The 26,730-nt window shown below is 33.5% G+C and overlaps 1 protein-coding gene across 1 annotated transcript in view; it reads left to right on the forward strand.

The window, feature by feature from the left end:
* LOC124358132 (homeobox protein unc-42-like) overlaps positions 1-26,730 on the forward strand; it is a 95,257-nt gene that overhangs the window by 59,021 nt on the left and 9,506 nt on the right. The window contains exon 5 of the mRNA XM_046810425.1: positions 23,826-24,002. Within this exon, the coding sequence (XP_046666381.1) occupies positions 23,826-24,002 (177 nt within the window). The remainder of the gene's footprint in view (positions 1-23,825; positions 24,003-26,730) is intronic.

The following is a 26,730-nucleotide window of genomic DNA, read 5'->3' on the forward strand; positions in this document are numbered from 1 at the left end:
TGTTTATTTTCTGCAGGTGTGTTATAGATTTTGTGATGAAATTTAGAAACAAATAGTCTAATCTTAATTTTTATCTTTGATGATTACTGTGCAGATTTTGTTATTGTACTCATGTATCTTGCAAATTCCATTGGTTTCTATCAGGAACACTGTCAAAGAACAATCAATCAATTAATGTTTATTGCAGAGATATGATTTGCATGTATATCAAACTAAACATTCAGAGCTAAAATTGTGTACATTCTCACCACATCAGGATCACAACATTCAATTCAACATTCAAGCAACTTTCATCCATCTGCCAATTTTCGACTTTCGTCGCCGAAATCAATCTCCTGATTGGGCGATCTCCCAAAAACTCGGTAACATTATAGATTGGACAGTATGTATACCAATGCTAGAGGATGTTCCAGATGGGAGTATCATTAAATAAAAACAAAACTTGATACGTATTTTTCCCTTACATTTTGAAAGTTGAAAAATGCGGACACTAAAGTTCACCCCGGCTGTTGCAGCGGCAAATGAAATACAAGCTATATAGAGCGGGGTGGGTTAATAAAACAAAAACAAAACCAAAACATTTTTTAGTCCGTGGTCTATTTGTGCAGTGGAGCGAAACCCTCTGTAGACTTATAAAACAGATTACGGTGCGGTTTGTACCTCGACGCGGGAATACCGCGTAGGTGAGTAAAACCCTTTGTTTGCACGTAATAAAACGTTTGATGTAGTTTTGCACGGTTTGATGTGCCGGTACACAATTCTGCGCGCAAAGTCCGACAAAAAGAGAGCCTGTGGCGAGCAGACTGTGTTGTATTTTTCGATACAAAGTCTAATCAAGGAGGGAGGATAAGGGGGGGGGGGAGCGAGCTATGATGGGATTGGCTAATCGAGTTATGGGGTACATTTGATGGTGGAGGGGGAGGGGGTTGCCTGTTTCTCTCAGCGAGAACATTATCCCGATTTCATTCTACATCAATATTTTAAAAACATTCGCTCGGGCACCCTTTATCAATGAATACAGTAATTGCTTCCATTTAAACTTGTTCATTTTATCAAATATTGCGCGAGTCTACTTAAACGTTTAATTATCGCATTCCTCTTTTATTTTTATTTTTATAGAGTGATTTATAATTAAGCGAGTAGCAATATGGATGTTCGTATTAGAGAATTAATTTTATTCGTGATACTACCGTTTTTTTCTAATTAGATCTTTTAAAATAGCAAACGATTAATTAAAGTCTGAATGCGAAATATTAACAAGCTCTTCCACTAGATTTGTCTGGTTCACTGCTGCCGGCGTGTCAGACCATCAAGACAGATTCTAAAGGATCATTGGTAAGTTTCAACCTTCCCCGCAATTAGGAATTCAAATTTCATTTCATATTATTAAAAAAAAATGTATTTCTGTATTTGACAATTTCTTTTGTGAATTTTGAGAGCTGGTTTAAAAGTAGTGCGCATTTTAACATTACGTTTTATACGATTTATTTACAATTACTATGATAGTGTAACATTTCTGTTATTAACGTCCAACCAGTAAATGTATCGTTCTAACTGGGCATGCGACTGAGATAATAAAAGTTTGGACTATACATTATCTTTCAACCTTTCATTTTGAAAATTGACCACCAATTGTCAGTATGTAACCTTTCTAAATCCAAATTTGGTAGAGCTCAAATAATTATTCTGTCAAAAAACGTGATAGGTTTCTCATTATTAAAAACTATTGGTATGACCAAAATTGGATGGTAACTCTTAGATTCATTTCTTGATCATTTTTATATAGTAGTAAACCTTTTGATAGTTAACTGTGATTAAAAACTAATAAATAAAACACTATAAATCATTCGTCAATACATAGATTTATACAGCGTGAAAGGGCATTGACTATACTAAACAGATGCTTTTGACATATTATAAATATCCGATCCATCATAAATTTCTATTTTTGACGTGACAACGTCTTAAATTAGGTTGCGGCTCGGAGTCACTCATGAAAAAGTGTAACGCCCGGTAACGTTACGATGCCCGTCCAGTGGGTCCGCCGCACGGGATCCGCACGGGATAAAGCAGATAACTGTGGGTCCGCCGCACGGGATAAAGCAGATAACTATGTTTATTCGTGAAAATGTGGAGTGCTTAGATTCGTCATTTACAACAACTACAACAATAAAGGTAAATAATTGTACACTGATATTTCATTATCGTAAACTATGATTGATTGATTAATTGTTAGATTGACACAAAAGTTGAGAAACTGAGTTTATAGGTTATGTCATACTATTGACAAATGTTGATAGTGTTAAGTAAATTATTAGTTTAAATCACTCTGCAATCAATCGTAATTCAGTCGATTGAGAAGAAACAGCGCGTATTGCTAGCCAAACATTTAAAATAACAAATTATAACCTCTAACCTGTCATAACAGTGCGACCAAACAAACGAACTAAACCGACCAATCACCACGCGCGGAGTTAGAATTTAACTGTGTTTAGCAAGAATTTCAAATTCCAATTTTAGTAAATGTTTTATTCAACTTTACCATTTACAATAACAAATTTTAATTAATTTCAAATTATGTACAATGTTTTAGTAAACAAAATATATTTCTATAGTTAAAATTTGTGCAATTCTTATTTTCATTCAATTCCTTGTTCCTATTGTGCAATTTAATAATATTCATATCAATAAATATTCTACCGAGAAAAAGACGTTGTCACGTAAAATCTTCGCCCGTAAAACCGACTTTACAGGCAACCATAATTTTTTTTAACATTGGGAACTTAATTTGCACTTACTGATACTGATGTGAAAAGTCTTTCGTTTTCTAATGAGTTTTACCGCGATGTATTGATGGTAACATTTCTTGCTGATTAGTCCAAACGTCCCTTTCAGGAAATGTAATTGTACTTTTGAAGCAGATCACTACTATTCATAATTCATAAATCAGATAATTATCTCATAGGGGTATTCTATAAAACCAAACAACCAGTTTTATTGTATAATAATACAATTAACCATATTAAAGTGTAATATTCATTTTCAATACTTTTTATATTGATTTTGAATTATTAATTTGTTTTATTTATTTAAATATTTGATTATAAAATTAAAATCCATTAATGGTGAAAGCAAGTTTTTATAATAATCTTACACTACTGGAGCCAAAACAAGTTCAAATACAAAAGTTGTTTCACTTTGCAAAGACAAAAAAAAAATGACTGTAACATGCCTTATGTTAGTATTTGATTGGTTTAAGATATAGTCTATCATTTTGGAATTTTCAAAATTCAGGCTTTGGTCTCAAGGAGAATACTTTGTGAAAATTATCATGCGGCATACATAAATAATTCTGAATCTGTTGTAAAATTAAATATAAAACACACAATTTGTATTCTCACAACTGCACTTAATATGAGGTAATAAGTACAGTATAACAATTCAATTTTTTTCGTTTGCCATTGTAAAATTAAGTTTCGTTTTCACCAAAACATTTCTTTACATGTCTCAAAGGTTACTCATAATATTACATAGGTTTATTTTTTAAATACTCGAACTTTTAATAGGAATCGAACTCTAGATCTACAGATCTTGGCACAACCTTACCAACTGTTTCTAGTAAGTTAAATCCTGTTTAATCCATAAAACGTCCAGACATTTAGGACCCAATTAGGCTTTAATACAAACAGTCTCAGCAAATTTCAAATACAAATTTTGCTCACTCCGATATCTTATTCCCATACGTAATAATTCTGCGTGAAAACTGCTATCATGTATTATGTAATAGTCTACTTCTTCATCTAATGCTAGAAGCAGAATCTAGACGGCATTGGTTGCAAGTGCAATTATTGGCAAGCACAAGCTTGGAAAGACCGACAGCAAATACTCGTATTGCATTTGATACGAAAAATAATATACGGTTTTCGCTAAGATCAACGTTCAAGTTCCCTTATCTCTCAGAAACTGTTGCATATAAGCAGGATAAACCTAGTTTAGTCCTACAATGGGAGACGTAAACAGGAAAACTGCAGGTGAAGTTTAGCGGGGGGGGAAGGGGGAGCAAGTTTCTGGTCAATATATTGTGGGGCAGCGGCAAGTGGCAGGGGAGCCGCGCATGTGTGCCTGCCTAGCTAACCGCTTACCGAGGTGTGAGTATGGCACAACTGCATCTATTGTGCGCAATCCAATCCGCACAATAGATGCAGCAGGCTTGGATTGGATTGGAATGTTTGTGTTAATTAATGGCTCAATCGTACTGAAATAAATTGAGGGTTAAAGAGCTTTCGTAGTGTCTTTTCCTTAATCGAGTCACAAGTTTCCGACTTATGAATGTTCAAATTTAGTTTCTTTGAAAAGTGGCAAAAAATTCTTTATTTATTATTAATTATTTTTCATTGTTATCGACATAAATCTGAAATTTATTGAAGGAGGAGATCTTCTTATTGGAAAAACTATTTATATTACTTGATAAAATAAAAGTCACTATTATCTAATAATTTTATTTTTTCACACAAGACCTTTCGACATCAAAGATGCCATCGTCAGGTGTGAATTAACAATTTGAAATAGTATAAATATTTTACATTTTAAAACAATTATCGGCTGAATAAATCTTAATAACAGATTTGTTTAATTAAAAGTAAAATAAAATAAACACATATATTTGTATAAAATTTTAGATCAAAAAGAATTTAGTTACATTTTAAAGGAAGGATGAATTTTGAATCGGTCCAAAATCATTTTTTAATATTTTATCTTTTTTTATGTATAATGTTTTGAAAGCGTCGACTTCTTCTTGTCCATGGACTTGTTTTAATAATGTGAAGTTTATAAAGGTGTGTTTGTGCCTAATGCATGTTTGGCAGTAGCTGATTTTTGAGTTTGTCCGTATTTTGCGATATTATATCTTTCGTGTTCTTTAACTCCTTTTTAATGGTTCTTTTTGTCTGGCCAATGTGAATCTTATCACAATCTTTAATAGTTAATTGTGTTTAAATTCCACTTTTGTTTTCATCTCAAACTTTATCTTTTGATAAAGTTTTTTTGATAAACAAATTTTTTGGATATTTGTGATTTTTCTTTTATCAAGTAATATAAATGGAATTTATTGTTTACAAATAATTATACGTATATGTCTAAATTAAAAAAATAAACAAACTACATTTTAATGTTGCTCCAGTAATTTTATTTCTAATACTTAGTTTGTGGTTGACGTTACTAATCGGGTATCACTTTTTGATCCAGGAGTAAGGGGTCCACATAATATTGAACCATAGCTAGCGTCTAATTGTACAACCACATAATATTGAACCATAGCTAGCGTCTAATTGTACTAATTGTATAACCACATAATATTGAACCATAGCTAGCGTCTAATTGTATAACCACATAATATTGAACCATAGCTAGCGTCTAATTGTACTAATTGTATAACCACATAATATTGAACGATAGCTAGCGTCTAATTGTACTAATTGTATAACCACATAATATTGAACCAAAGCTAGCGTCTAATTGTACAACCACATAATATTGAACCATAGCTAGCGTCTAATTGTACAACCACATAATATTGAACCATATTGCTAGCGTCTAATTGTCTAATATTGAACCATAGCTAGCGTCTAATTGTACAACCAGATAATATTGAACCATAGCTAGCGTCTAATTGTACAATCGCGGGATCCAATGAATAAGGGAAGTGAATTCGCTATGAAACCTGTAAACCCATTGAATGTCCCATTCAGGAATTCAGGAAATTGTAGAGGAGAATAATCCTGACCCAACCAACAACAGTTATGTAAAATGTCCAATTGTTTCGCAATTTATTATAATTATAAAAAGAGTTAATATTTGATCGTAAACAAACCAGGTTAAAGCACAAATCTGTAATCCTAATAATATTACAGATGCGAAAGTGGCTTTTTTGTTTCTTTTGTTTTTACGCGTAAACTAGTCAACTGTTTGTACTGAAATTTTATATGCACATTCTTAGAGTCCCCGGTATGAATATAGGCCTATTATTATCACGAAAATCTCTTCGGGCTCCGCTATACTGGTCTCTAAAGCCGAGAAAATCCCATTTTGGTCTCCAAAGTTGTGAAATATTAATTAAAATATCCTGTTAAATGTCATCAAATGTTCTGTGTAAACATTTTTTATGACAGCAATACCATATGCTTAATTAATGTAACCACTATTTAAAATTGTTGTTTCATTTATTGTGTGAAAATATAAAGTAAGCTTGATAGTACGTAACAATATTTCTTATTTCATACTTTTCTGCCACTACTAAGAGTAAGAAAATATCCAGATAATAAAATTAAAAGTTTTAATAAACATATACTTTTAACTGTACATTCTTAGCACATATTAAGTATTACATATAACAGACAAAGTTACAAGCTTACTTTTACTATACATTTAAAGGCTGTTATAATCCCCATATTAGTTGTCTTTTGACAGAAGTAGGCTTCTCAGAGCTGTGTATCTATATTTATTTTCTTGACTGGGAAACAAGGCAAAATCAACTGTGAAAAAAAAAATACTAGGACCTAACTAAATTTCAATGGCCACAAATATATATGTTCTTTACAGATTTTCTTAATCGTTGCAGCAAGGCAAACTCAAGATTGGCGTAGTAATGCGCATACACTTGCAAAGTCTACTAAATTGCGAGCGAAACCGTGGGTAACTGCTAGTCACAAAATAAATCAATTTGTCTTTGATTTACAAGTTAAAACTTTTACATTACTTATCTTTATACTCTTAATCGGATTCACCCTTCGTCTTGAACGTACATATAGTATATAACATATAATACGACTAGAAAAGTGACATCTTTTGGTAATTTTGTATTTGAGCGATGTTACGAACTGTTTAATTTTGATTGAATAATTCAATACAACTGAGTATCAAAGTACCCGGCAGAACGTGACATTTGACCTTCGACCCCAAAATCAATAGATTTCTTCCTTGGAACATAGTAACAAACGTTTCTAACTATGTAACAAGTTTCAAATCTCAAGGATCTTTCTATCAAGAATTATCGTACATACCGACAGACAGACAGTCAGAAAGACAACATCACGATTTTAAGAAGGACCCGTTGGCTCCTTAATAATTACATTAATTAGATTAACCATATCAATTAACGTATTTAATTTTTTACACATTATCCTCCAAAGAATGTTCAACAATGTTCTACTTATCAACGTCACTTGTCATAATAATTTAAAATATAGGTAAAATTGTTTTTTTTTAGACTGATTAAACTTTATAATTGTTTAAATCTGTTATTAATGTATCTTACTTTTACAAAATGTAACCTAAAATGTTGTAGTCCAAAAATTAGATTGCATTTACTTGCATATTCTGCGACTTTCATTTAAGGGTACCTTGGACCATTGCCCTAACGGGCTAATTTGCATTACTATTATTTGAATATTTTCTATTTTTTAGTACCTACATTAATGAACCAGAAACTAATTATTTTTATGACATATTCAATAGGCTAATGTGCAATAAAGTAAATCTGTGTCATTAAAAAAGCACTCTTAAATTTATATCCATAGTAATCAAGTAATCAGTACGCATTTAAAATTTTTTTGTAATGACAACTACTAAATTCTCGTTAATTTTCACTTTCTTTACTTGCTTTGAATTTTATATGCTAAAAAGCTTTTTAACAACAAAAAGTTTTACATTTAGAGTATATGTTTCTTTTATTTGTGGGTTATAAGAACATGTACATTTAGTTTACTTTGCCTATTTTAGAATATGTAATACAGGTTACAACATTATTTTCTTTATAATTATGGAGGAATATCAATTTTTATGTTTGAAGATACGGAAACCTAATGTTTGGATAATCGCAACAACCCAATACAGTGTGGTAATTGCACTGTTAAATTACCACATACTAAACGTTACATTCTAAACGGTTTTTACAATTTTGATAGTGTTTACTAAGCCTTATAAGATTTGTTAGGATACCTTACACAGGAGAGCAACTTTAAAATACTTATTGTATAAATAAAGTACTTTCAGTTATCTCTTTTACAATCTTATCGTAAAGAGTTGTATTTTCAGTGTTAAGTAAGGTGTTATTATTAAACCATGACGTCATTTGCTAAGAGTCGGCACAGTTTAGACAAATCCGAGCACCTTTTAGTGTTTTCGATACTTCGAAACTTTAACTAAAGGTTATTAAGAAAAAAACGAAAACTTTTGCGAACTTTACAGTTTAAATACTCAAAAAGCATACTCTATAAAAAAATTATACATTTCTCATAAAGTTATTATTAAATATGATGGGGTAAAATTGGACGAATTTTAACATTCTCGTTACGTGGGCAAACTCTAGATCAATTCATTACAGTCAGTTCTTTATTCTAGAATTCACGGCACTTATCAATGTTGATTCCTCTTTTTCTGTCTGTTTCTCTTTTTCAAATCTGTGCCGTTCTCAGTAGCCTTCCGTAATTTTGTCAATCTTTACTAAATATAAAACCGCTTAGCTTTACTACTACGCCTTTCAGGAGAAATCTGAGTTATGGACACTAATGATCTTGAATATACCTCAAGTAACACTACAAAAACCTCGTTCTGCTTGTTTCTGAATTCTTCATGCCTTTGCAAATACGTCCTTAGATTGTAATATTTTCTTGCGCAGAAACAGATATATAAATATAAATATTTCAGATTATAGGATTTTTTTCATTTTGGATGTAGATTTCCCTATAGGAATATCTGTAAAAACAAATTATTTTTTATGTTTTGTTGTACTTGACCGATTATTTTCTAAGCAGATTCCTCTGGATGAATAATATGAAATAGTCACTGAATAACCAATTTAATGTAATGAAACAGTCCGTCTGCCTACCCCATTAAGAGTTAGCATGTGGTCGAAAGGTGGTCGTCTAGTTAGGGAATGCAACATGGGTTGAGGAGTCAACAGATAACCATCTGATTATTCTAGGATGTGGTTCTGTAATCACAATCCGTCATCTTAACTGCACTAAGGTTATATAATCGAGGGTTTTTTGGATTTTTAAATTTTAGTTTAACACACCTTTAAGATAAATTCTTTGAAGGTACACAAAAATTAAAAATCTACCTTAACCCTTGCGTTGATGAATACTGTATGGATTTATTGCGGTTTTGTATGTGACTTTTTTACAGTCTTCACATGAAATATTCCTGCAGGAATTGAAATAGCTTTTAATGATTTGAGCGCTTAAGGAAACAATATGTTTAATGAATCTTTATAAAGTAGTTATTACATTTTTGTTACTCTCTCTAGTGTTTTGATATACATACTGTAAAATATCCATATATCCTCCATCTTCAACCATTTTCCTTTTATGTCATTATAAGATACGTCTACGCAAACTAAAAATTCCTAAAATGCACCGGAAAAAGAGAAAAATATTTTATATTCTTACCTTTAGGAAAATATAGTGAATGTCTGTGACTGAGAATTTAAAATTTAAGAAAACATTATTTATCAAAACACAGGTATTGTATTAAGTACAGGCTGTAATGAAACGACACTGAGTATTTACCCGATGAGAACAAATTGTTACATCTAAAACAATTTTACACACTTATTTCTGATCTTGAATTTTATGGAAAATGTTTCATTTTTTTAATATTACCCTAGAACACCGCAACTCCTTTTTAGTGTATACTATTTGATAATCCGACAAACATTTGTGATAACCAATAAAAATAATGAACAACATTTAAATTCACATTAAAACTATAATATCTTAAAAATGGGATAATTCCTATATTTTAAGACCAAAAATGAAGGCGTAAAAGTGTTTTATGATACATTGATATAACACATGTACGAACGCGTACATTGACTATTATTACACCAATAAAAACAAGATGGCCGCCTGTAAAGCCTACTATAATGCGTTAATTCTGACTTGACTTTAGTTTATACTTCGATCAGCTGTATACCGAGGTGGTATGTTAACTGGAATGTTTTAGCCTTATATACGAGCCAATTAAGCGGATCTATAAAATATCCTTAGACAATTTCAACAATGTCTCAACAGTGACGCCTAAAGTGTAGGCGTTTCATAACGGGCTACATCTATTTCCTAAATTGGTAGGCCTACATATCCTCAAAATAAAAAATAACTTAACTGAACTCATGTCCGAAAACGTTTTGTTTTCTAGCTGTCTCTATCTGTAAGTTCTGCATTCTTTTAGAAAATATTGGTGTATTCATCACAGATTTGATCACAGAAAACTGGACTCCAAGTCACGCACCACCAGGTTAGTTTGCAGTCTTGCAATACCCTTTAAAAATGCTAGCAGGTTAAAAATATTTAAATTTTCATACATCATAAAGATAATGGGTAAAAATTACAACTTTACTTTAACAGTAGTTTCATTACAAAACAAATGATACCAAATTTATGAAAATGCGATGTGTTTTCTCAAGTGCTTTATTTCATCGGCTCAATGCTGTATTGACACTGACATATTGTATAAAATAATAACGTAATTTTGCTAAGAATAAGAGTTCAAATTGGTACTCATGTTGCTGGTAAGTGGTTTTCCACAACTGTGAATACATTTATCCACAGCATATACCATCGTATTGTGATTATGCAATACATAAACAAAAACTATGTTTGTATATTCTAGAGAGGTACGCATGGTGGTACATATATTAATTAACAACTTGCGCCGTAATAAACATCATGTACTGTGTTGTGGTAAACATGTAATTATAACAGTTGTACTAAATTTAAAGTTTGAAATATAACGTGTGTCTTAAAAGTACCCCCTCCCAATTAACTTGGTTATGAATAGAGATTGAGTAATTTACTTGGGGGATGTTTACATGATCAACTAAGGAGTTTTTATATGTATGAAAATCTTTTACTCCCCCCTCCCAAAATGGGGTATTTTTGGAATAAGTCCCACTTGTTAAATAGGAACCCCTAGCAAGTGACACCTCATGATATAGGTACTATAAAAGAGAAGGAAAATGGCGCCAAATAGAGGACTCTAATGTTACTCTATCAAATTTGGTGGCCAATTAAAGTTTGAATATTTTGTAAAACCACCACAGTTTAAGTTACATTTATTGTAAGGCAGATAAAACATTCACTAGCTAGTTTTGAGAACTTAAGACACGAAAGCATAAAAAAAGTTATTAAAAGAATCAACAAACATCAACAACCAAGATTAACATAGTATTTATTAGATTTCGTTTTGTCTAACCAAAGCCCATTAGGAAGTCCTGGGAATAACACTAGCTGGTTTAGCCATGCCATCTCTTATTGATTACCAGTTAGTATGTAAGACACATTTAGTCTACTTTAACACAGTGTCCAGCTACTGAAATAAAGAAAACTTATATTACGGGATATTTCATAAACGGTTCATAAAAGAATCATTAAACTGGATTTTTTATAACTAAGTAAATATTTGTTGTAATGTAATTTTCGTGATATTCGACATCTAAGATTTTGAAATGTCACCATGTAGAGCATAAAGAAAATTTATATTTTTTTATTGAGCAAGTATGTTACAAAACACATAGGAACAGGCATAAACGAAGCGTTTTGGAACATATTATGTTTCATTAGATTATTTTCTTACTTTGATACTCTTAACAGATTTCTTGAATATTTTTCGCCCATATGACAGTACTTGTACAGATTTATTGAAAATTTTGATGGTTTGTTTACTCTTTGCTGTATTCTTTGGGTTATTTTCATCATTGGCCAATGCAGAACGTAAATTCAGTGGAGTGTACGGCAAATCATACGTGACCAAATGTAACGTGACTTCCAGACCTTATATTTATAAACGCCACATAAACAATGGTCTTCGTAATTAATCGATACAGTAATATATTTTAGTCTAATTAAGCTTTGATGGAAATACTGAAGATATAAAACTAGCCCAATGTGTTACGAATGTCATAATAAACCTCTTACTCAATGTTCAAGTCACATTTAGTTTTGTATTGCATAACGTTTTAATAACCAAGATGTATGAAATAGAATTTACAAAATCCCGGTGGATTTAAAATACCTGTAATTTTGTTGTTTTGAAGTGAAACTTTTGATGATAAATTGGTCTTAGCTAACAACAAATCCATGCAGAATTCTCACAACCTCTCTGTCCATTTTTTAATACCTCTCCATAACTGGCAACCAAAGTTGTAAATAAGGAAGAAGGTAAGATTCGGTCTACTTCACTGCTGCATAATTTTAGTAGTAGCTTCAACATGACATGTGGATCGAAGTGGTTGCATAATTTATGAACACTCCACTCCAGATGTTGGAGTAATGTTTTAGGTGAAGAGATTTTAACCAAGACGTGCAACTTGTGCGGAGCATGTATCGTTGGCTAAGGGGAGAGAGGGGGTGAGGGGAAGTACTACAGTCACCCCCATAACGTGTGCGCGGTACAGTCCCCCAACTTGGAGCGATTCTCTTCAATAAGCTTTATATTGAACACTTCCGGCACAATTGAAACGTTCTTGTGAACGACCTCGGTAAATATCGTTAAATATAGCTTTACGATAATTCAAAGTATGTGTGAAAATTAAAAGTTGTAGGTTTCACAAAGATAAAAAAGTAAAATATAATCGTAGATAGATTAAAACTTCTGGAAATTAACACGAAAAAAACTCAAAAAATGTTTGGATGACAAAAGATAATCATTGGTAATACCAGCCATATTAAAACCAATATTATTCCTGGTGCTGAACTAAACCAAATGAAAATCACACACATGACGGATATATCCGTCGGAGTAAAGTTGTCTCAAACAATGGCGCCCCGCGCGCTCCCCTAGCTGCACGTCGCCATTTTTGCTTCCACCCTCCCCATCAGCCCCGTCGCCCGAGGCTCCATCCCCACCCCACGCGATGTTATCATAGTCGTCTCGTTAAAAACTGATAATTGGAAACGGACCGGTGTTCGACAACACTCGCGCAATCAATTAAGCTTTGCACTCTTCCAAACTTTATTTCGTGAACTCCGCGAGCTCGCAGCCTAACATTTTCCTCGCTGCTTTATTTATTTTGGTTTATACTGTACTGGGAATGTAAAAAAATATGCCCTTAAGGTATTTGATATTTGAAATTTTAATGTTTTTTGCCACAATAGATTGTTTAAATTAAGGTAATAATATTAATAAACTTATTATATTGTAATCCTATATAGTTTTATTCATTTAAACCTTACATGTGTGTATATGATGAGATTCGGGGAAACTTTGGATCAATTGATAATAATTAATCGACTTATCAATTAGAAATTATGACAAACAAATATTCTTTTATCGAAGAAAAAGCACGGTTTAAAAATTTAAAACTGTAAATCTGTATTGGTTGATATATAGGTACTTATTAGACCTAAGATGGGGCTTACCATAAACATACTGACACAAAGTGTGGAAATGTTCTTTTCCGCAAAGTAGATTGGAAAGGGAGTAAGAGACAGAACAGCTCAGAAATGTAAAAGAAACTGATTTAAATAGTGACATTTTGAAAGATTATTTAAAATTCAGGTATGTTTCTTGCGATTTCGTGTTTGATAAGTTTTTATTTCCAGAGAAGAGATTATTTTATCCTTTACTGTACACGTAAAATCTGTATTGATCTCTCTTGGTTCGAACTCCACTTCGTATCTCGTTTTGTCTCGCATCACCGGCATGGAAACTGAGTGAATCTGATAAGAATTCCTTTCATGATGAGCTACAAAATGCTCCAACAAACTCTGTTCTTGTGTGGCCAAACTGCACTAATGGTATTATTCAAGGTTTTTTAAGCTTTATTTTGTCCGTCCTCATGGGCAACTGGCCTGTTCGAGGATCTTATCAAATACAGAATAATGGGGAGAGTCGATACAGTACGTGGTTGATTGTACTGATAAAAAGTGCAACGGTCACATACAGGATTTGAACCTGCGCTATCTCTAACTCAGACCCAAAGTCCAACGACTTAGACCGCTCGGCCATCGGCACTCCCAAGGTAATCTGTTTGTCAAGATCGACGCATCTAAACAATTCCATGGATTTCAGTAACATCTTTTATGAGAAAATTTAATACCAGTGGTTTTAAAATTATTGTTCCGTTATTTATATTGTGTTGAGTGCTAGTTATTCTACTTCTATATACTGCTCCAAATTCGCTCTGGATCAGCTCTTGATAAGAGCTACCCTTTAGCTACACAGAATTAGCACTAGTGGTTAATAAATGCCAATGAAAAAGATCGGATAAGATGTTTTATAATTTTTGTAACTATATTATAGATTCTTACTTTTAATGATTCCTCAGATTCCTCTAACTTAGAAATTTATTTTTTAGTATCCTTTAAAACTGTGTCATTTTAATTCAATACTCGGCTCAGCTAGAGATCATCTGGCCTCTTGTGTAAGATCAAATGTTTTTTCTCTTTTTTTTGCTTAACCTTTGATCAGAACTGTCAAACTCAAATAAACACAAATGAAATTATTGATAGGAACACTTTTCTAGTGACAGGAGCATAATTGTCATTTCATTCGATTCATATCAATTAAATTCATATGTCCATGCAATAAAAACTTTAATTTTTAGCCAAACTCATCATGGAATCTAAACATAGTCGGTGTAGACATATTTTATTTTAATTCCAACGGTAATGGCAATACGCATATAAAAAGTAGTTTACAACAGTACATGACTAGATACAATGCTCGTAACAATTAAAGCCATAGCAAAAATTTTACATATAACACTAACAAGGAAATACATAGCCTAATAACAGTAATATACAATCAATACTACAGAGGCATCTAAATTCAATGGACAAAGATTAACAAGGCCAACAGGTAGGCCACATAGAGGCATTGTATGGCCAACATACGTGACTGTTATATAAGGAGGCAAGCCATAACCTTCGTCTTAAATATTTATACTGTAGTTTATCCTGGAAAAAGTCCGCTTCATCTGAAACACTACTGGATAGTACCTATGTACTCTAGCGATGGGTCCAGTCTTCAGGCAATTTGTCCTGTGGTGGTTGTAAGCAAATAGTTCAGTATATCTGGTAGAATCCTTAAGTCAATATTGGCCAGTAGACCTGGACAGTCTATGAATCCATAGAGAAGTTGATGGAGAAAGAGGAAATCGGCCAGATCAAACCGTTGTTCCAAAGGAATGAGATTAAGCAACTTCATTATCGTTGACAAGGACGCCTAGGTACCGAAAACCCATCTTGGTTTCAACAAGTCTCAAAAATCTTCTTTTAATCTCTTCTGAGAAAGGCTATGGAGTGGACAGACAGACCTCCAATAGCACCACACCACAAGAAACCCAAGAGTCGGCTTGCTACTGCATACAGCACCGATGTGGCGATCCATAGAAAAGGTAACATTTAAGAGAACCCCTAGACCCTTCACCGTATAACAACGCCGTATGCAAATTCCGTCTATGGAATAGTTAGTTTGGAAGTAGTAATCACTGCGACGAAAGGATATGTTCATGCATTTTGAGACTTTAATCTTCATTCCATTAATTAGTAAAGCACCAAACAATTTTTACCAAGACAGTGCTTTCGAATAATGCTCTCTCCCACAAAAAACAGCTTTTAAAACAACTTTATGTCATCAGCAAAGAACAGAAACTCACTTTCAACCACCTCGCTAATGTCGTTCATAAATAAGTTAAACAAGTAAGGGCCCAAAATAGAGCCCTGGGGGACCCCTGAGATGACTTCAAAAGGATAAGAACAGTTGTTCGCGAATCTTACAGTTGACCGTCTCCCAGAAAGGTAGCTTCCCAACCATGACAAGAGAGGGTCTACCGCACTATACGACTTTAACGTGGCGACGAGAATGTTGTGGTCCATTATATCGGAGGCTTTACTATAGTGAAGATAAATTGCATTGACCTGCAGCACATCAGCGAGGGCAGGAAAATATCTGCGTACTGTATAAACAAATGTATTTATGTGAAACATTTATCAGTGATCCGTAATATGTAGTTCCCAAACAGAAGATATGAGAAAGAAGTGTTAATTTACGTTAATTGCACATTGCTAAGAATTTAAACTAAAAATAAGTCCATAACCTTCTTATCACTACTTTTAAACGTATGTACATTTACTTTTGTTGAATTTAATTCAAGATAATCACAACTGATTACAATCTGAATTTAAATAATGCTATGTATTATGCTTCGTACTAGTAGCCAATGAACTGGTTCTAAAATAGTTCATAGAGAATATTAAAATTAAAACCTTTGGGGGGGACTACTGTCATTTTCCCGCCAACCAGTGATTGTCAACTGCAACATTAAAGTGCGCGTCTCAGCCTTAGTAGCAGCGCTTTAAAGTGCCAATTAAAACAGAGTGCCACTAATGGATACATTAGCCCCTCCTCATCCCCCCCTCCATCACAGAACCGTTACAAAACATTTAACACAGGCTGAAAACAACCCTACTTCAATTTAACTATTTACTTCAATCGCGCTTTGCGGCAAAGTTTCAGCTTCAACTCTTTGACAGAGCCGCTCCTGAGCGGAATTGTAAACCCTTAGATTGAAAAGTCGGTCGATCTGAAATTATCCATAATGCAAAACAGTCTGAAAAGGAAAACTTTTTTTATTCGGTATAGAACAAATTCAATAATGTGGATTCACTTAAAAGCATATTAGGTATTTACTATCAGTCTTTAATCTTTAGTGAGCAAAGCTAAAGGCATGCTAGAATATTGTGGAATATATTTATATTGTAGGATGTATTTGTGTAAACTAGTTAGTGTCTGCCATTTTGATTATCTAAATATAATACTTTCATTGCTTTTAGTCTTCTAATTATTGCTTCGATTTTACCTAGCATATGAATTTCCCAACAGAGTTCCACTATTATCAAAAATTCTTACATTACATTCGTATAAAATATGTTTAGGTATATGTCATAGACATCTGCCTATTGCAATCAACTATTCATAATGGTATTTCCAGAAGATTTTGCATTTTCTCCCATCATAATCTCCAGAGCCCAAAAGTGCCATAATCCAAAAAATGTATGTACGTATGCGTGCGCGCGCGCGTTCACATGTGGGCTTATAGAATATAACGCGCGCTTGTCAACACGATAACTGTCGTAATTAAATACCCAGACTAAACTCTGTACAAAGGTAGTCATTGCATATAGCTTTGATGAGATCGTTAGCCAGTCTTAACAAAAAAACTGTTAAAGTTAGAGGCCATTAGAATTCAAGCAAAGATTTAAACTAATTCCCTATATAGACGCAAAACTATACATATTTGTAATATATTAGGTCATTACAAAAGATTTGTATTCTTTCATTTTTCTATACCTCTTGAGGTTTCAAGGTGGTAGCTTTTTCAAGGTTTGGAAAAGGAATTATTATATATAAGTTATTATGCACTATAGCACGAAATGAAACAATGTTTTAGAATCCTCAGGTCATTTACAATAATGTTTGTTCCAACGTGCTTTTTATACCTTGTAAGATTTCCAGATAGTCGGACATACAAACTTTTAAGAAAGACGCATAATTGCGGGAATGATCTGTTAAAAACGATAACTGTACCGTAGTTCTTAATATAATCAGACTAAAACGAGGTACATATATACAGCCTTAACACACAGCTTGGTTAGGTTCGTTAGCCAGTCTTAACCAATAAAACGTTTCAAGATGCGGTCATTTGCATTTGGACAACATGTTTTATATCAAGTATGTCTATAAAATAAATCAAAATCGATAGTTTTTTTATTGTTAAGCAATTTAAAGCAGCGTTAATTTTTATTCTTACTTATCTCGGTAACTCTTAAAGTTTAAGGACGGTGGCCGTTTAAAGTTATACAATTAAACCGTTATAAGTGAATATGTTTACATAAATATAATTTTGGATTAATTGGAACTAAAATAATTTTGGATTAATTGGAACTAAATCAAGTCTACGTTTTAGCAAAGAAATTTATTTGCGTTTAACTATTTTTGTCTCGTAAGATTTCAAGATTATGGAGTTTTTGAATGTTTGAAAGTGTTACGATTATATTAACATGTCAACATTTAAAGTTATTATGCAAACCAAACATCTAATCTAATAACGCATCTTCATTTTGACATTTAGAGGTAAGCCACTACCTATTTTCCGACTGAGCCGGAAGGAATATTTTAAGTTAAAACCAAAGATAGTCCAAATCCAGACGTTCACTGAGGTTAGTAATTAGGACAGTCAACAGAGTTCGCTAGTGATGTGCCATTGGTAGTTACTATATTTGGTCGTCGGATGGCGCTGTGCGCAGTGTCCCAGTAAGCCCTCTACATTCTATATTTTCTATGGTTTGGCTATAACAATAAAGAGACTACACAAAACATAGCTATGGTAGGAAGGATTGATTCAATTGAATTTTGAGTTGAGCTCCAGTTCAACCTTCCTTTTATTGCAGCGCCTAGTATCTGACGCTGTCTCAGACTTGACTCCTGAAATCTGAAGTCATGTTTGTCTGAATGAAGTCGACGACGAAGAAGCTCAAAACGAAAAATTTGCATAGTTTCGACATCAGAGACACCTATAAATAGTTGAAGTGGTCGTGGTAGTCTCATTGTCTCGTGAGGTGCGCAATTGAGTGCACTACGATGTGATAGACACGATCTCAAAGCACGGTGGAGCAACCGAGTTTTCTATACATAACTTAGCCTGTAGCTATGGTAGGAAGGACTGATTCAATTGAATTTTAAATTTAGCTCCAGTTCACCTTCCTTTTATTGCAGCCTATAATTGTCGTTGATTTTCTTTAGGATCTCTTCAGACGTACATGACTACATATTCCAGGAGTCAAGTCTGAGACAGCGTCAGATACCAGACGCTGCAATAAAATGAAAGTGAACTGGACCTAAAAATTCAATAAAGAGACTATTATTGATTAATTTAATCGCATATAAGTAATTAGATACATGATCACCCAGCACAATAAAATTTGGCAAACCAATTAATTTATTGAATTCTTATTTTTAATCTTTAACTTACCGTAAACAAAACCAAAACAAGCCAATAAATGTCTATTACAATTAGACTCACCTCTACTTAGACAAGTAAGTGTTTGTGCAGAGCTAGGTGTGACTACGTGCAAGGACAAGTCTCGTCATGTCGCGTCATGTCGCGTAGTGCTAATTGTACACAAGGAATGTCTAACAGCGCCGCCCCGCAACTCTAATGCTAATGATATGCAACACCCGCCTTTGACCCTAATGAGCAGAACGGAACTGCCGCAACACGATTAAAATGGCGCCCATTTACATACAAACACTTAGTTACTACTTGGCAGCTTTGACGTTAGTCGCTACTCCGCCATCACCTTTGACACGGCACCTCTCTTCACGAAAACTTTTTCCAGAGTTTTTCTCGTCACCTTTATGCCCATAAAAAGCTCAACAGTTGGTTCCGAGTTTTACGCCGTTGTAACTGAATTTGTTGAACGTTTCATTTTCGTCTGATCTCGGTTTACTTTCAGATCCCGGATAGCATCAAAGGATTGCTCGGATGGTAATAAGTAATTTACAATGTTTTTAAATCAGCTGAAATAATAATGTTAATTGGTAATTCTTTAATTGAACCTCTTTGCCTGTTTGGCTCCTAGCATTGAAGTTAATTCCTTGAGTAAGCTCTTATAATCAACTTAAGGTATTCAACCAATCGATACCTACAATGATGTAACTTGTATAGTCTAGTACCAAACGTTTGTATTTTATCACCTGAATATTTTATAAAAGAAAAATTTTAAATTATGGTAATACGGTGTTGTAACTGTTCAAATCCTGTAAATGTATATGGTTGGAGGTACTAATGGAAATGTCCTAATATCATCTTGTAATACGTCTTTAAAGGTACAATTGAAAAGCTACACGTTTAGCCTCAACCAAATTAAAGAAATAAATTACTGCTGTTGACTAATAGCACTAAACAAAAATGTGTTAAATAACTAAAAAAAAACTAAAATACTAAACAGCAAAATTTTGTTCAGTATCTTTGAAATAAGTTATGTCATTTGGAGATAACCGCCGGCCGTATTACGTACCCGAAAAGGGTGTGTTTTATATCAACATATATTTATTTGTATCTAATCAGTAAAATATATTCTCTTTCTGTCATAAAGAGAAACTGAGACTCTGTGACTTATTAAAATAACCCTCACTTATTTATAAGGGTGCCAAAGATGAGCCTTCCGGAAAAAATCAAACTATTACTATTGTATCCGTAAGGATTTCAGTGAATGGCATTGGAACAAAGCCCGTTATATTCACTTGTGGACAAACCCGGAAGTACAATTTCGGTAATAACAAATTAAGGTATAAAATTAGCTACGATGGATAAAAACTGGAAAAAAGTCAGAACATTGTGTGTTAAAAAAAACACATACACATAGGAACGAAGGTGTCAACGTTATTTACTACGGGAATGAATTTGAACCTCTGATACTTCTCTTTAGTAAAAGATCCAACGAACAGAAGGGTCGAAAAAAGCCTTGAGGCAACTATGGTATTATATAAAAAGGCGCTGAAAATATAATATTCCATTTAAAAATACAATAAACTTCAACTATACAATTTTTACCCCCCTAGTCAACTTATATGCACTGAAACAATTGTGACACGAGGAATGACTCTACTAAGACTTGGTAAAATATAACTAGATAATATAAGCTACAATTGAAAGATGTAGTTTACTATCTATTTAAATCAAATGGGTAGGCTCCTTGCATCCTATATTGTAAAAGGAAAGTTTTGTATTTACTGTCACTACAGAGTACAAAACACCAGTAGGCACATCAAAATCATTATTATTGTTATTACAGCTAAGTATTTCCTAACTGGTTCATAGGCGTAGCTTATAGTGTTAATTTCAACCTCAAACCTTTTCATTGTTTCTTACAGTAAAATATTTTTTTCACAATATTCTACGTACAGTATAATTCAATTCAAAAAAGATCCAAAAACCTACAAGTTTGGCTCACTTGGAAATGTAGAAATTTAATGTCTGGATTGATGTTAAGTCATTCCGCGTTTTAATGGAACATTACACAGTTTGTGTTGTAATAATATGAATGGTAAATACAAATATTGAGTGCGATAACAGCAGCGTCCACACCTTTACATATGCACTACTATAATACTATAGAAAGGAACTGAAGAAAAAATACTTAGCAAACAAATCTTGTTAAAGGGACTCGACGCCTACTAAAGACAAGATGCAAAACGAATACTTATTGAGTTTGCGGCCACGGAAAAGCAGGCGCTGATTTCTTATTTACAGTACTATTAATTGTACCGATTATTTCGGTTTGTGCATCTACTATGTTAAATTTATCTCCGCACTCATTCCTTGCAGTACTAAATACACGTTTAAAGACTAAAGTAAAGCTAATAAAGATGTCATAATAATTATTGTACAAAGAAAATATTTATTTAAGCTTTATATTCTTGATAGGAAAAAATACGTTTTTTCACTGTTTTCAGATGACAACACAATGTTTTATATCATTAAAATTTACTTCTTATTAGAAAGTGCCAGCATCATTTTTATTAATTTAAATGTCAACCAAGCGATGAGCTTTTATTAAACTGTACGCTGAAACTGAGCGGACTACCAGCTGAACTGTACGAGACTATATATGTCTGAGCTGAGAACGTTTATTGACGTTTCTCCCTTACACAAAAGAAGCGACCGGGAAGTAGGCAGTCGAGGAAAGGTTTTAGCGTGGGCAGGAATGTCCATTATCCATTAGCCAATCTCTCTCGCCAACGCGTCTTAATTGAGGCATTAGTGAGCCGCGTCTTGGGAGGTGGGCCCGTGAACCCCGGTGATGAGAAAGTTGGAAACACGCATTTCAACTCACAAAAGCTTTTTACTTTTATTAAAAAGTTAATATTTTTAGTTGAAATGTCTTTATGTTGACCTTACAAAATCAAGCTATACGATTATTACATTTGTCCTTTGTTTGAAGTTTTTTTTGACGATGGATTGTGAAGGATGAAGGATTTTTCCGGACATTTGCCATCGTTCAGTGATCGTCAGTAACTGTACGTTTCGAGGTCTGTAATCTGATCTCTTCTTCAGGTACATAACTTAACTAACATATAATTATTACAAATTAGGTTAAAATAAACAAATCATACAAGAGCGTTGTGACACGCATAAGTCAGGAATTAGGCTATAACCACCATGTTGTGTGTCAACTTCACTAAATTTAAAACATGCACTTAATAAGAAAACACACACCATTAATTATTAAAACTGAACTACAGAATACAGGTCACAATTTATTAAAGTCGCTCTCGTAGTGACGGACAAGCAATTGCTTTTCATATTCTAAAATTATCTTTTGAAACTACATATATTTTTCAAAGACACCAACACCAAACAACACCAAGTGGTAACTTTTTAAATACCAACAAATCGGAAAAATATTTTAATCCAAACCAATGTGTTAAAAAAACCAAAAATCGTGGAAAAACATTTACGATTGTGAATTCCGCCAAACCCCTGTTGCGGTACGTGAAACGTCATCTCATCTAGTTAAAATTTAGCAGTGACATAACTAATACAACGTATCCAATTAAAGAGACTCTCAAGCAACGTAATATTTAATTTTCTAAATAAATTATATATAGACCTAACCTCTATCAAGGGTAATAGAATGACAGGTCACCGTTTTAGTATTGTTCATAGATATTATAGACCACTCGCAGTACATTCCAAAGCACTATACATCCTAAAAATAATTCAAAATGTGTATAATTTAAAGGGTATTAATAATGTAGCATTCCATATCAATGAAAATGTCAGATTCAATTTGAAAGAGAGTGAAGCTGCTCACCAACTTGTATTAAAATCTGAAGAAGAGATCAGATAGCAGATCTCAAAACGTAGTGTTACTGATTTTTTGTATCACTGAACGATGGCAAATGTCCGGAAATATCATGTTTCCTTGATTACATTTGTACTGTAATTGTGAAAATAGATTTTCCCGATTAAACGTTTCTTAAAAATCAAAGTAATACCATAAATCTAAGTAGATAATCATACAAATTACAGTACAACATTATCCTGGATATATTATTTGAGAACGAATGGTTTAAATTTGTTTACACGAGGTAAGGCAGACCGTAAGTACAGTATGTATAGTGTTCATACCAAGCAACTTCAATTTTCTTTCTCCATACTTACCAAATTTACTCCTGAGAAACCAATAAAATACTTTCAATTTTTAAAAGTGGACCAAAAGAGCCTAATTTGGAGGATTGAGGTGGTTTTGAGAAATATTTAAATGTAAACATCAATTGTATTATACGAATCATTTTAACGGCCTGATGATCCTGAACATTTCAACATCAATACAAATTAATTATATTAAACAGTATTCACAGGGTGTGTTAAAACGTTTTTAAAAAACTTATTGTGTTTTCTGCTACAATATGGAAGAGTGCAAAATATTTGTCTAATCTATTTTCTTAGACATTCTTTCACGGAGTACGTGGTAGGGGCATTTCTAATTATATTTTCAAAAATTTTATGTTCAAACTTAAAAAATAATAAAGAGACTAAAACCTCCAAATTCTGAAATAGCAAAATGTAGCTATCTCATTAAACAAATATATATTATATTTTAAATGTTTATCTCTAATTATTCAAAATGGCAGTACAAAAACAGAGTTTAAAATGTTTATTAATAAAATTAAATAACTCCTCTCCAATGAAGATCGCAGCTAACTCAATTCCACCACTTAAGGATGCAGAAACTCAACTAAGAACTGTGTGTTTGCAGGTTTGGTTCCAGAATAGACGAGCGAAATACAGAAAACAGGAGAAACAGTTGCAGAAAGCCCTGGCTCCTTCAGTGTTACCAACATGCAACGGCGCCATGATGAGGAACATTTACCCTACGGCCAGTCGGGGTTACCAACCTTACCCTCACCCCAACACCATGAATAGGTACCCCCAGGTAAGTTGTACCTCCAGCATAGTATATATTTTAGACTATTTCTTAATATGATGTACCAACACTCCAACAGTAAGAGTATACTCATAGCAGTACTAAACTTATAGTGGTACACAGCCATAAATGTTTCTGGAGACTCAGTTCATCTACCTGCTAAAATATAAATCACTTCTTTCCAAATTGCGCATGTTTTACAAGTCTAAAGTTTGAGTTTGGCTAGCAATGCACGCAAATTAAATTGTTTTTTACATAAGAAAAATAACTTTCTGCATTGCATGAATGATTCAATTCCTTGTAATTTTATACAAGCTAAAGAATCATTGAAAGCGACATATGAACAATTTATTCGTCGATTGGGTTCATTTTCACCTATCGGGTAAGAAACGTTCTGTTGCTTAATATACATTGTTGTGTGTGTTCTATTCTTATCAGGACTTATCAATTGCTAATTAATGTGACGAAAAATTTCAAAATCAAACTCACATCAGTCACAGACTCGACTCCTGAAATCTAGAGTCATGTTGGTCTAAAAAGATCCAAATAAATGTCGGCGACAAAGGAGCTCGAAACGAACTAATGGTTTCGACATCAGAGACACCGAGACTAAAAAATACAGTGTAATCCAGGTGAAGAGGCATTCTCATTGCACAGTTGTAGCCTGATGAGACAATGAGAATGCCACTTAACCTGGATTACAGTGTATTTTTTAGTCTGGGTGTCTCTTATTTCGAAACGATGTAAAGAGTTCGTTTTGAGCTTCTTCGTTTATGGATCTCTTCAGACGAACATTACTCCAAATTCCAGGAGTCGAGTATGTAACGTCAGATTCCAGACTATGACCTAAGAGGAAGATGTCCTCTACAGCTAAACGCAACATTTATTCGCATACGTTACAAAGTTATCCCGTAATTAAGTAATGGATTTTATTTAGTATAGTTCGATGAGTAGACAACATAATTGATAACTCTTACTAATGGAACGGCAATCGTGGAGTGTTTAAAATTAGCAGAACGTGCCGTAATAAGAGTTTCTGGCAGACAGATCGATAAAGAATGGTACTAACTAGATGTATACATTTTATTTTCGTATCTTGTCACCGATATTCGTTGTCCACTCAAATAACGATTGTGGAAAGAATGCTGTAATAGAGTGCACTGTATACTTGAGGTCTGATTTGAGACAACCACTTACTAAAGACCTTGTAGGATATGTTTACAATCGTGTTGATTGTTTTTTCCGTTCGTCTGTGCAATAACTCTTGATTCGTATAAAGGTCCTTGACACTTGAAACTGGATATGTAGATTCGTCAGTTTTATTGATTATACGGGTAAAAAGTAAAAGGACAGTCTGGCTATCTGTGCGATACCTCTATCGTTACGTTCTGTCAGGTCCTTCGACATTCCGTCGTTTCTGTTTATATGCTGTTAAGAATATTTCTAGACACTTTGCACATTAATTAAAGCTAGACTTACTTGTTACAACATGCAATAACAAGTTTGAGCCAAACAAAACTGTAAATAGTGTAATATTCTTGAAATGCAAAAATGTATTTTTGTACCACTGAAATACAGGGTGTCTAATATTACATAAAAAGTGTTTATTTTAAAGTGCTCTCTTGTAAAGAAGTTTTATTTCACCTTCTCCAGTCTCATCAGGTTGGAGCTTTCGTGACCTCCTTTTTGACTTCATCTTCATATATACGACTTTAGCAGAGCTCCATTTTCATAAATATCGAACTCTTTTCTTATGCTACTAATATACTCTGATAATGATCCATACGTTAGTACTACTGTTGAGAAGTCGGTTTCAGATGATTGCAGCTTTTTACTAGGAATATTAAATATGTTCAGTAGATCTCCCCACAGAATTGACAAAAATGTAGTTTCCAACCTTTACCAAAGGTAGCTACCGGCTTCAATTCGTGTATTTCCTTTCCTGTTTCGTCATTGGAAATAATTTTGAGTGCTTTTATTTCTTCCTTCAAATTTTCATTCAACCTTGCAAGCGTCATCTCTCGCTGACCAACCTGCGTTTGTTTGGTATGCATTTTAGGTTTAAGTTGTTTTTCTTGTTAAGGCAACTACTGAGCCTTTCGTACCTTTAGTTGCGGCAGAGAAAAAAACTATACAGATTGTTTAACAGCATGAAAAATGACTTTTTCTGCAACTACTAGTTGAATGCTCGCCGATTAGATTCAGTTAGCATTGCAACGAGCATTACGCTGTCGGTGTTGTCTCTCGAATTCCAGCTTGTAGACCAGTATAGGCTCCAGACATGTTGGAGGCATTGTCATATACTTGTCCTCTACAGAAGAGACAGAATTTTATTTTTGGGAATCAAGGGAAGTCGTCGTGAGGTAGTGATGGTGTATCCGCGTATCAACGGAAACTATACTACTTCTGCCACCCTATACAGTACAGACTACAGTTAACAGTCTAATTTCCTAATTTTGTTTAGAACAGTGCAGTTCACCAGCCTTAACATAAAGGCCATTAGTTTTCAAATATTCTCAATTGAAATTGTTTTCATGTTTATTAAAACCTTTGCCGCCCCCAAAATTTTGTCCCCCCCCCCCGACTAGAGCTCCTATAGTCCCCCCTAAATACTTCACTGTTGTATGGTAATTATGGGTTTGAACATTTACTATTAAATTTGTATTTATGATAATACTCGTATTTATCAGTCCATGTATACTAGGAATAGATACTTTTATTCCAATGCTGTTACCAA

The sequence above is a fragment of the Homalodisca vitripennis genome, chromosome 3, assembly GCF_021130785.1.
Source record: "Homalodisca vitripennis isolate AUS2020 chromosome 3, UT_GWSS_2.1, whole genome shotgun sequence".
NCBI lineage: Eukaryota > Metazoa > Arthropoda > Insecta > Hemiptera > Cicadellidae > Homalodisca > Homalodisca vitripennis.